Source organism: Buteo buteo, chromosome 10, assembly GCF_964188355.1.
Source record: "Buteo buteo chromosome 10, bButBut1.hap1.1, whole genome shotgun sequence".
Taxonomy (NCBI): Eukaryota; Metazoa; Chordata; class Aves; order Accipitriformes; family Accipitridae; genus Buteo; species Buteo buteo.
In genome coordinates, this window is record NC_134180.1 from 18,186,336 (window position 1) to 18,198,792 (window position 12,457).

The window sequence follows — 12,457 nt, forward strand, 5'->3', positions numbered from 1 at the left end:
TTTAACTAAGAGGATGCAAATATCCAGGATTTAAATACCAATCTGCAGTTTGCAACTTTAACCCAAGAGACTAGCAATAGTGCCATTAGCAATGCCATTTAATCTAAAGAAAATGGCCTTTCAGGTAAGATTTCATGTTCATATTTTTGTGCTACACACCTTTCAGGGCAGACCTGACAACAAGCTACATGTTGGGACTACATCATGCAACATGAGATCCCCCATTGCTAAATCCAGCAGAGGAGTTTTACTCCTCAGCAGCCCCACCTCTTTGGGTAAATCTCACCTGCCTCTGGAACGGTGTCCTTGCATTAATTCAGCTTAGGAATTGAAATGAAAGCAGGAGGGGAAAAAAAAAAAATCAATGAGAGGCTTAGTCAATATGACCAACCTAATGCATTAGATTGTTTCGCTCAATTACATTTCTTTCCATAGCTTAATTTAGATAACCGTCAGGTAAAAGAGGAAAAAATGGCAACATACAGTTAATGCAACAGAAGGTATCAGCTGATTTAAGCAGCTGGCCAAAGCAGTTAGCAATGCATCTATCCCATGGTTAAATTATTCTCCTAGATCTGCATAATACATGCATGACTGATATTTTTATCTAGAGCATTAAACCTAATGGCTGGTTAGTTGAAATACAAAACTGTTCTGAACAAATTCATGAAGTTCAGAGAGCTGGTGTAGGTCCCAGAAATACCCATCTGTCAATACGTTTTAGTGGTCCCTGCAGCCTCGTACTGAAAAATCTAAAGACTCTGCATTTATAAAGGGCTGGGTACATATTTGCAGTTACTTGGGTTTAACTATGTATTGATATAATATTCTGAAAATAAGGATAAAATTGTTTTCAGAAGCTTAGATGTAATAGCTCAGCCAACTACAGCAAACAGCTAACTATACTTTTTTGTTTTCTTTCTCTGCAGGTATACCCAGTATTTCCAGTATTGGTAGTAAGTAATAAAACCAGTATTGTTTTGCATTGTCATTCAGCTTCTTGGATCTAATTTCCCAACATCCCTTTCTGTTGTAAATAATGTTTCTCTGAAAATGTGCTCTATAGTGCAGGGACTATGTATTGGAATTCCTCTGTTGCATTAACATGTAACCCTATTATGTGGTCAAAGAGGATGTCACTCCTGACAACACATCTGCCTTCAACTGCAGATTTTCTGATCAGTTCTGATCAGCAGATGAAAACTGAGTGCTATACTGTTTCACAGAAAATACTTGTTGAGCATCTTTTTTTTAAAAAAAAAAGTGTTTGCTAATAACAGAGAAGTATAGGACCATTAATTTTCATGTATGTATGTGTGTGTGTAAATTCAAAGAGCAAATGGAAGAATTTATAAATGGAAGAGTTTTCATTTTTGTGAAGTAGCTTAGCAAATGCAGTGTATCTGCTGGAATCTTTGCATTAACTCCAGCAGCCTTTGAACTGGGCTTTACTCCACAAAATAAACAGAACTGTGTTCCTTCACAAAAACCTGCTTTGCTTTATGCAGTTAAAGCACCAAAATATTAAACTATAATAAAACTGTAACACCATTATGTAAAGAATTACTATATCAACAAAATAGATGATTAATTAAATAAAACACTCGAAGGGACTAAGTGCACAGTAGCTCAGCTGTGAGTCTCAGTTGAGTCCCATACCTGAGAAGTGCACACAGTCATGGCATGTTAGCTGATTACAAATAAAGCAGGGAGGTAGAAATGGGATCCTGCTGTGGCTGACTGAAAGAATATTCTCCACAGCCTCAGTTTTGCAGTGGCTTTAGGACAACTTCTGTGATGCAGGACTATCACAATGATAAAATATCACAGCAGTAAAACGCAATTTGCTATACCAAATATCCAACTGAAAAGATTCTAATAATTTGGGTAAAACTTATCTCGATTCTTATGCAGGGTCAGGTCTGTCAATTTATAAATCAGCTCAGTTTACTTAAGCTCATGAATGGTGCTGATTTGTTAAGCTCTAGACAGCAAGTTAAATGCCATCAAAACTAGCCTCCTTGCAAATGAGAGCAGCATTAACAGCTGAATGCCGTGGCATCTGTTTTGCAGCTTTAAATAGTGAAACAGCATCAATGACAATAACATGCAAATGAAAGCCTTCAGTCTTTATAATGTAATTTTCCTGCTGTAGTGTCTCCTTCGGCATTCGCGTGACTGCAAATGCATAGTGATATGCTGTTTTCAAAACCTTGGGTTTATACATATATTTTATAACCAAAACAATGAACTAAATGAAAGAGAAGAAGTTTATGTCACTGTTCTGAGGAATATTCCTGCCACTAGTAACAGAAATGGGATGAATGGGAAAATAGCTCTTCGGAGTTTGGTTGTGCTATAGTTTCTTAGTACTGTGTTGCATGGACTATACGGTTGTGTTTTCACTTCACACTCCATACAGCCTTCGTCACCACATCTACCATTTCTGAGCATCAGCAGATGTTGGCCTTTGAAAACTTAATAGGGAAACTCAAATACCTTTTAAATAATGGTGACCTGAAAGGATGCATTGTTGACCTATTTGTATTTAACACTGGACTGATAAATATAGTTAATCTATTACAAATGGAGAAAATTCTGTTTAACATTCTGTAGGAAATACAAGAGTTTCTGCAAGTCTATGCTTTATCTTTAATCTGCTGTAAATGTCTTAGAATAATATGTGGTAGAATTCAACAGATTTCTTTGCCTACATGGAAAGGATGAAGCATGAGCATCTCTTCATGAGCACAAGTAAATACTGATACTCTGCTTGGTTTTTTCATATGTTTTTTCTTAAATAGCTCAGGGGGAAAATAGCTCTACTTGCGTAATGTTCCTGTAAGATAGAAATAGCAGAATTATCGTTAAACAAGGATAGAACCCATAAATTTATCCTGGTCTCCAAGAGAATTTAACAGAAGTACAATTAACACATAAAACCAAACAAGATTAATTAGTTGTGGCTGCTTTAATGGATTCTGCATGATTTCCTCTTTTGTCTATGCTAATACAATGTTTGTGTTCATATCAGCAGAGTTTTTCCCCATCTGGGGACAGGAAGTTACTCTCAGGAGATACAGTTTGGGTTTTATTTTGCCTGGCAGCAAACACTAATGGTGGGTTGGGGAGCGTATTGGCTTTTGTGGGCTTCAAGCTTTTGCTAGTATATAAGGAGAATGGGGTTGGGGCAGGGGGTTATGAAGACTAAACTGCCAGCATACAAAGATGCCACTGCAAGCGATGTTCATTTAACACTTTTAAGACTGCAATGAAAGCAAGCAAAGAAAAATAAAATATATTTACCTCTGTGCACATATATGTATCATTCTCTATTCCTTTTTTACCTCAAAGGATCTTGTATTAAAGCAGCTCATCATTGAAGTTTGAACACAAAGAAAGAGTGGTCATTAAGTAAACATCCTTTCTGATCATCTAGAAGATGAAGAAAAAAAAAAAATCAGAGCTTTCCCATTAAGGTCATTTGTACCTGCTGTTGTCTATCAGTTGAATTAATAGGTTCTCTGATCATTTCCAGCATTCTTGATTCCAATGCTGGCCCTTTCAGCATTTTTCAGCCATGTCTGGAAGAATACTGGTGAAAGTGTTAGCAATTAATGAGTCCCAACACCATTTCATAATTTTAAGCAATGCTTACATACAGTATATAAATATTCTGAAAACATTATTTTACTTGCTAAAATAATGATTGTACAATTTTACGTAGACCAATGCATCAAAATGTTCATTATTGTAACCAAATACCAAAGTTACTAATCTGTACCTGTATGCCTTCAAAAAGTTGAATTTTCCAAACTATAACTTCTATCCTTTTCCCTGTAAAGCAGATCTCCACTAATTATGCTAAACAGTTTGTTATAAAGGGTATAATTAGATACAGGATAGGATAGACATGGTGTGCAAATAGCTCTGTGTGGGTGATTATCACCTTAAAGCCTGCTGGTGGCAGATGAGTCAGAGTTTAGAGACAGACCGTGCACCCAAGTGCAAGATGCAATCATGATAATCAAATGGTATTTTCTGCTTTGTTCTCTATGGTTTTGTTCTACTTTATAGCCAATTTCGAATTAAGAGAACTTTTTTTTTTTTAACAGTAACAAATGCAAGACACAAAAGTAAAAAAAAAAGACTGAATGGGCACTCGTTTTATTTCATTGTTTTCTTAACCTTGAAAGACCTAGAAGGTATTTTTCTGGAACTAAAATAGTGTCAGGATGAGTGTAGCTTTATTTGTTTTACATATTCGTTGTGAAATTTTAATGTGATAAATATATGTCTTAAAAGGTTGTGAGAGCAAACACTAGTGGATTTTTTTTTTTCTTTTTTTATAACAACACAACGAATTTTGGACCTGATTTTGCCCCCTTGTGGTAACTGAGAAGTTCTGTCTTTAAATTTAGAGTCATGGGATCAAAGCCAATACAATGCCAAGCTCTGGACTAGATTATATACACAACACCCACATGTGTCAGTAGGGTATAAACATGCATAACTAGGTTGTGCATTACTTTTCTATTATTATTTGAGGTCAAGTTTTACAGAGAGAGCTGTACTTTTGAGACACCATTAAGATGTTTATCTCCTTAGGACATTTAAATATTGTCTTCAGACTGTATATATTATTTTGGACATATTGGCAAAATATTCTCATTTCAATTCAATTTTATCCAAATCTGACTTTTTAATAAATAATACTGTTAATCAGGCTCCTAGTCTAAGGCAATCACCTTATCCACACAACTGATTATAATATCAAGCCAGTAACAGTATTCGTTTTCCCTCCTTTAATACTTCAAAGCACTCAGAATTTTTCACTTTAACAATTAGCTTTTCCATTATATTAAAATATTACTGGGCTGAAAGAAAATACTGATAGCCTATGTGGTATAATGAACTCATTTGAGCACTGGATCTGAAAGAAATTTAACATTCCAAATAAAAGACATTATGAGTAGTTTATTTACCTGGTAGGATTCATAACAAAGCCAGTTTTCTTCTGTATAACTAGGATTTCACCCTTGAAGTTCAGTAAGCAGAGCACCTGCGCTGACCCCAGCGGCGAGCAGAAACCCTCTCTTTGCAGAGCGGTTTCTAACGCAGAGTCAGAAACTACCAACGCTGCTCCAAGGAGCACCAACACATTGTTGGGGTGGGATTTGGGCAAGCCTTTGTTTCAGTTTTTGTTTTGCCAGATCCATCAATTTTAACAGATAAGAAGAGCCATGCTCGCCAGTCTAGTAGATATGGCCACTGACAGTTTAGTATTTTTTCTCATTATCCAAGTTTACCTTCATCATCTTGGGTTAGTTAAAAACAGTGTATCAGTCTTTTCGATGCTTTTTTGACTTGCTGTAATATGCAGGACATTACTTAGTTCACAGTTACCTTTGTTTTAACTGTTAATTAACAATCAAGCGACAGGTCACTATAGAAAATAAGATATCAACATTTCAATATGTACCATGGTACCCATGCAAAATACATTGCACTTGCAATATACAAGTTTAGCTGCAGTTACTCAAGGAAGTTTAGAGAGAGCAGACGTGATCTACAAAGATATTTAAAAATCTGATTATCTATAAAGCGTGGGGAGAAATTGCTGGGAAAAAATGCACTTCTATAATTCCCCCTCTCCTCTTTTTCTTTCTGTCCCTTAGACGTGTAATCAGTTTATTTCACAGAGCATAAGGGAAGAATGAGGTTTCCAAATCAGCATTCTGATTTTTAAAAAAAGATCTTGATTTACTGTTCATCAGTTGTGAATTACTGTACAATAATCCTAGTTGACCAGCCAATTTCAGCATCTTTGTAGGAAAAAGAAGAACCAATCAAAATAAAATGGAACAACCCCTGCAAACTATCAACACAGTAATTTACTTTTTTTGTCATGAGAAAGTACCTAAATATTTCCTTCCAAAAATACTTGAATTCATTGTGCACTTTTGCAAATATTTTAGTGGAAATACTTACAACTAAATACAACTAAAGAATACTCCCTCAAACCTCATTAGTTTGAGAATTAGCCAACACATTTGTTAAAATCAGTGGATTTTTTTCTGATATCTAAAAGTTTCCAGAGCTGGATCATTGGATTTCTTTTTTAAAAGCCTCTAAAAAGATCACTTTCTTTTACTCTAAGACTACAATTGGACACGTAAAGGACTAATTGCGTTTAAATTCTTCCAACAGTTATAAAAGCTGTTATGGCTGAGGAGCTGCCATAAAACAACCACATCTTCACATTTATGCAGAATTCTCCTTTCTTCAAAGGAACAGGTATGAAACTTCCTACATTGCTCCAAAAAAGATTGCCTAACATTGGCCAAGTATTTTTTTTTAAGTTAATAAAGGGGTGACTTTAAAAAAAAAAAAACAAAACTTTTCAGCATTTCTTCTCTCTTGATGAGTTAGATTTTGTAGTGTTATAAAAGTGCTGAAAGGCAAATTTTAAGTGAGATAGGTTATCATAACTTCAAACAGACCTAAAGAGAGAGAAATGCTGTAATAATGATAGTGTGATCTTTGCAAGAAGTGATGGAATATGATCTGATATAAACAGACCCAATTATTCCAGCAGTTACTAAATCCACCATTGATTTCAGTGAGCATTATTTCTTATTACTCCTAATTTTTTGTCTAACATTAACACCTGAAACCACTGTTATACATGTAACTCCACTGTGTTCAGCAGACATGTATACATTAGAATAGATACTTGACTCTCAACTACTCATGGTTTAAAACAGACAGTGGCAAGGCCAGTTTTCTATGACTAGAAACATGGACTTCTACTAGAATCATTAAGCTTACATTGACAATTTTTTTAATGCTTTTTTGTGTTTTAAATAGAAATTGAAGGAAAGTTAAAAACCTGTTAAATCAGAGTCTCTCACTAGGGTTCCTTATTGTTATTATAAATTAAATAAGTAATAATGTTGTCAACACAAGTGCTCCCTGTCTGCCATTAGAACATTATTTATGTTCTAATTATTTATGCCATCTGAACATTATTTAAGACTTACTGATTTATTAGTAGTAATTTTCAGCAAATGCATTGTTTGTGGACTGGGTCAGCAGAAACAGTTTAGGAGGTGAAAATACGCTAGTCTGCCCTAGAGCGCAGATGCCCAGGCAGCAGCGTAGTCTTCATATGCTCCATCACCTGCGCTCTTCAACCCTGAGGAAGGATAGCCCCTCCCAGTGGGAATACATTTTAATTTTCCTGCCAGCTCAGTACTTAGTTGGAGTGAGAAACCAACAAAGTGCTGATTAATTCTGCCAACACCATGACAGGTTTTTCTCATGTGCAGCTGTCTGGTTGGAATCAGGCTGAAACTACCTGTTCATTATTTCCCCAATCTGATGTAGCCCATGGTGCAGACTGCAGTTCCAGTGAATATTTGAGACAGATTTTCTTTATTAATATCATAGGCAATTCCGATACTGTATATCCAAAAAAAGGATTGGAAGGAAAAAAAAAAGTAAATGATCAAACACCTATTAAATATAATGCAATCAGTTTCTCCTTACTTCATGAAAGTAAGATTTTTTTTCCCAGCAGTTATTTTCTGCGTATAATTGGCTTTGAAACAATAGTAACTAGAAATGCAGAAATTTCTAATGCAAATTTAAAATGTCATATCTGATTTTCTGCTCAGTCATACAGCTAACATACCTCTACTCTTAAAGGTACCTACAGTAGCTTCAGTTTTAAGTCATAACACTAAAACATACTTTCAGAAACTTTTTCACATTTCTCTAGCCTTGTTTGCCCAAAATAACTGTCATAGAATATATTACAGTAGATTAACATAGCATATTTTATAGAATACCTACACCAAAATTCATCAATTATTCTGGCAAATAATTACTTTAATTACAGAATGCAGTGTCCATACATGGAACTGTACTGGAAAAGCTTGGTTTATCTAGTCAACTTGTCTATAAATAAAACACTTAGTGGTAATCACTGAGGACTAGAAATATTTTCACAAGTTGCTATAAAAGATTAACTAGCTGCTAAATGAATCTTCCCAGTGCCTGTTCAAAGGATGACTCATCTGCTCCAATATACTTGTGGGAATAACAGTCAACATTCTTTGACTTGAACGTCTCACATACTTTTTAGATAAAGCATTTAAAGTCACCTCCATTTAAAAAAAACAAACAAACAAACAATAGAAAATTTCAAAGATAAGAAGGCCGGCCCTCATCAAGAAACTTGTAAACTTGCTGATAATACATTCCATTAATAAGGCTATAAGAAAAATATATTCCTTTTATCAAAGATTTTATTTAAAAAAAAAGCAAAGAAAAAAAAACACATAATAGAAGCATTAAGTCTCTGGGAACATTAACCACATTACCAAGCAGCCTAGAGACACTGAAGACAGCAGCTGGTCTTGGCTGGATATGACCCTGAACAACCTCATCTAACTTTGAAGTTGACCCTGCTATGAGCAAAGGCTGGAAACGAATGACCTCCGGAAGTCCCTTCTAAGATGGTTGTAATTATCACTAATAACTAGTAATAATCACTAGCAATAATACTTAATTGGTAATCTTCAGGCACTGTAAATATGCACTTTATTGTTTTGGGCACCCATTAAGAAACTCAGCTCAATGTAATCTAATTTAAAAGGTCAGGGAATTTTTAATTATTTTACAGTAAGTCACAACCTCCATTTCAAGTAAGTTTGCTAAAATGAGCACGGATCTATAGCATTTATAGTTTACTAAGAAATACATAACACTGATTTTTCTGTCATACAAGTAATGATTTTATTTGGACAAGACAAGAGATTACTTGGGGAAATCATCAGAATAAGATTATATATGAAATATTACTGATTATATGAATCAGATTGTATAAAATATCTGATTCCCTATATAGGACCTACAGTTTATTAAATGATGGATACTCCAGAGGGTTAGTCCTAAGGCATTACAAAGCTTTGATGCTATTACTTTTACTTCCGGTAACACCTAGGCCATTTCAGTTGAAGACCATTATGCATGTGAATTTTTGTAGTAGGTGTGCCACACGGTACTCGACAACAAAAGTAGGATATTGGAAGCTCCAGTCTGAAATGTTACAGGTTTTCTGCAACAACCCTGCTGTTGCACAACAGCTAAAAGACTGGACTAATGCCCAGTCCCTTTAAAATCTTTAGGCCAAGCCTAAGTGTTCCTAAATCTACCAGAATTTCAACAGCGAATTAATTGTGCAAGTAATTTGTCTGTGTGTGCTTGAAACTTCTTTACTATAACCGGTCAGTCAGTGTTTCAGGAGGAGGAAGAGGAAGATGGTCTCTCAGGTGCATGGAATTAGAGTCTTTCAGTGGGCTAGGGTTATCATACCACCTCAGCAAGTATGGCTTTTAGATGCCTTTTATCATACACTCTGACTATTGTGTTTGCACTTCCTATGTGTGTGAATTGGAGGATCTGACCAGTAGAGGCAGGTTATTTTTAATCAATACATAGACTGTTTGAGAATCTACCAAACTGACTCAGTTTTTCTTTCCTCCATTTTCTTGATTGATAAGGAAAAAGCACAAAAATGCAAGAATATGATGTAATGATGTGATTATATCACAACTTGACTGATTCAATTGAAGAAGACTACCTAACATGGCACAGTGCAGGTCATCATCCTTTCCTTGAATTGTTCTCTATGTGGGAGGACTTTTGTGACAGCCAGTCCCACCCAGCCAATTTCTCTTCACCCTTGACAAATGGGTCAGAAGATACTATGAGATGTCCTCCTTCCACATCACATGTTTGAAGCCCCAGTCTTTTTGTTGTAGCATCCCTGCAGGTCTCCCACTAAGATGGACATAACAGTGAAACATACCTTCTTCAAAAAGACCTGTAAGCCTAGACCTTTGATGCCAGCAAAGTTGTGACAACGGCAATCTAATCACTACCCAACTGAATTGCTTGTAGGCAGAAATGAAGAAATAGCTCCCTCCTCACTAGTATCACCACTATGTAGACTGATGTGACCATTAAGGAAAATTCTGTTCAGCTCAGAAAGGACACCACCACTGCAGTACTTGCAGACAATGATATAAACATGGTCCAAATCTGATGTTCAAAGCTAGGCAGATGGAAACAGAGAAAAGATTATAACAGAAGAATAAGGAGAAAATAAATACCATTTCCCAGATCAGGGCCCAAAGAAAAGTTTTCTTTCTTTCCCCCACAAAACCACCCCCTTCACCTACTCTCAAGCTCCAACACCCAGCACCATTCTGCTAAGGGTTATCACTCCCCCAGCCCCAAAAAACATTGACCAAAGGAGATGAAGCTCTAAAGAGACATAGCTAATTCTTTCGCTTAGAGACAAAATGCTTCATGTAAGTAATACATTATGTAGGACTTTTAAGAAATGTAGACATTTAATGTTTTTACAAAAAAAAAAAAATAAAAATCAAGCTGTAAAATATATCAGCAGAGGTGATAGGAAATAGATACAACACACACAAGTGTGAGAACAAAAGAAAAGGACCACTCTACTGGTAAATATATTTCTCCTGATAACAGAAATATAATTCACTCAAAAGGCCCTAAAACAGGATGTTATGGTAAGGTATGTGTCTTTGGTGAGAAATCCGTATTTGTCTGATACTGTCATTTTATCTTTGCAGAGCAGATTTAACAGAATATGTTCCTGTTTTGTTCGTGGTGTTAGAACCATATATATTGGTCTAGGACTGTTTTGTTCCTGGTGTTAGAACCATATATGTTGGTCTAGGATATCTTCTCATCATGAAAAATTGTATTTTAAACCACAGAAGATAAATTGTTATGCACAGTATTTTATGTCCATTTGGTGTTTTGGGAATCATCAATTGCTTGTTTTCTCATTCACTGTGGAGTCATGTACTGTTCAAGTGCAACCTAGATTAGTCCAGTAATGGATGTTTGTAACCTATGTCTTTGTCCATATGCTTGCCTGTTTAGAACAATATCACAGATGTAAATAACAAAAACTGATTTTTCCTGATACATGCAGATCCTCCAAAGTTTGATAGGATATGGCCGAATATTTCTTCCCTTGAGGTTTCTAAACCAAACCAAGGTAGGATGCTGTAAAATTCCTAGTGGTCTATAGTTATTGAAATTACTTTCAAGGAGTCCCACATGGTGGCAAAAGTAGTAACAATGAGAATCCAACTCATTTTTCTTCTGGTGCTAAGTAATGCTATTCTGTAAGAAAATAACCATAAAGCAAACCTTACCTGAAAAGGGAGTCTTCCAACACTCAGATTGTGCACAACCACTGCAAAAAGCCTGGAAAAGTAGACACACAAACTATAAGTACTAATACACAGAAAGCCCTAGATAATGTTGGACTTGTTTAGACAGTACAGTCTATATTTTGAGTAAGTTTTGAGATTTTTTTGTGTGAGAAAAGATTGTCATTGTCTACATCAAACCCATTTTTAATGTCGTTTCCACTTTGTTTTCCCAAGTGAGCTGAGAGGCGTTGTCAGCTTGTGTGCCATCCACAATACAAGCAAGTTCTCTGCAGGATAGACTCATAGCTTTCTACAATTTGAGTGCCACACAAAAAAATTACTCACAGACTGTGGCACGATGATTAGCATTGAAAGACAGAACAACTTTTTAAAATGACTAATAAAAGTAAGATTCTTTGTTACTTCAAGTTGTATTCAGCTATACTTCACATATCAAAATGATTGTTCATTATAAAAAATAACATCCTTTTGTCCCCCTTATTTACTGCCCTTTGCTCCCCAAAAAATCCCTGCAGTAATCTATGGCTTGCTTTGACTGTGTCCTTTCTGTGCTGTAACACATACAGATAGAGAATAAAATTAATGAAAAGGTGATCTAGAAAATAGCTACTAAACTGAACAAGATGTATTGGGAATCTGTTGGGGAATTACATTGGAAGGGCTGTAGTTAAATCCATTGATCACAATGACCAAATCAAAACATATGCACATCTGTATAAAATCTACCATGTTATATGTGCAAGTTTCTATGTGCCCAACAAAATAGAAAATATTAATTGATCTGTGCTCTCTATAAGGATTAGCAATGTACTTTAGTTACATTATTCACATATATTTAAAATTAAATATCCCTGATGAAGTGATACTTGGCATTCCAATAACTTCATTTAGCCCATGTTATATTTTCCAAGCTTTTGCACATGTTCCTTAAACAAACAAAAAAATTCCCAGATTGATCTCTGCTCTCTGTAAGGATTAGCCTACATTATTCACAGGAATTTTAAATCAAAACGTTACCAATGAAACGATACTTAGCATTTCTAATGGATTTCATAGCTTAATTATACTGCTTGTGATCTCAGACTTAACTTCATTGCAAAATACGTCTTGAACAGCACAAAATTATTCACTGTTTCTTCCCCAAAAATAAGAATTTTAGTAAATTTGGT

The 12,457-nt window shown here is 35.4% G+C and overlaps 1 protein-coding gene across 4 annotated transcripts in view; it reads left to right on the plus strand.

The window, feature by feature from the left end:
- The window catches only part of NTNG1 (netrin G1), a 166,039-nt gene that overhangs the window by 115,008 nt on the left and 38,574 nt on the right, over nt 1-12,457 (plus strand). For 2 of the 4 annotated variants that reach the window (XM_075038814.1, XM_075038810.1), the window contains exons 5-6: nt 930-956; nt 11,042-11,107. In XM_075038814.1, the coding sequence (XP_074894915.1) occupies nt 930-956; nt 11,042-11,107 (93 nt within the window). The remainder of the gene's footprint in view (nt 1-929; nt 957-11,041; nt 11,108-12,457) is intronic. The other 2 variants (XM_075038811.1, XM_075038813.1) reach the window with 1 other exon arrangement.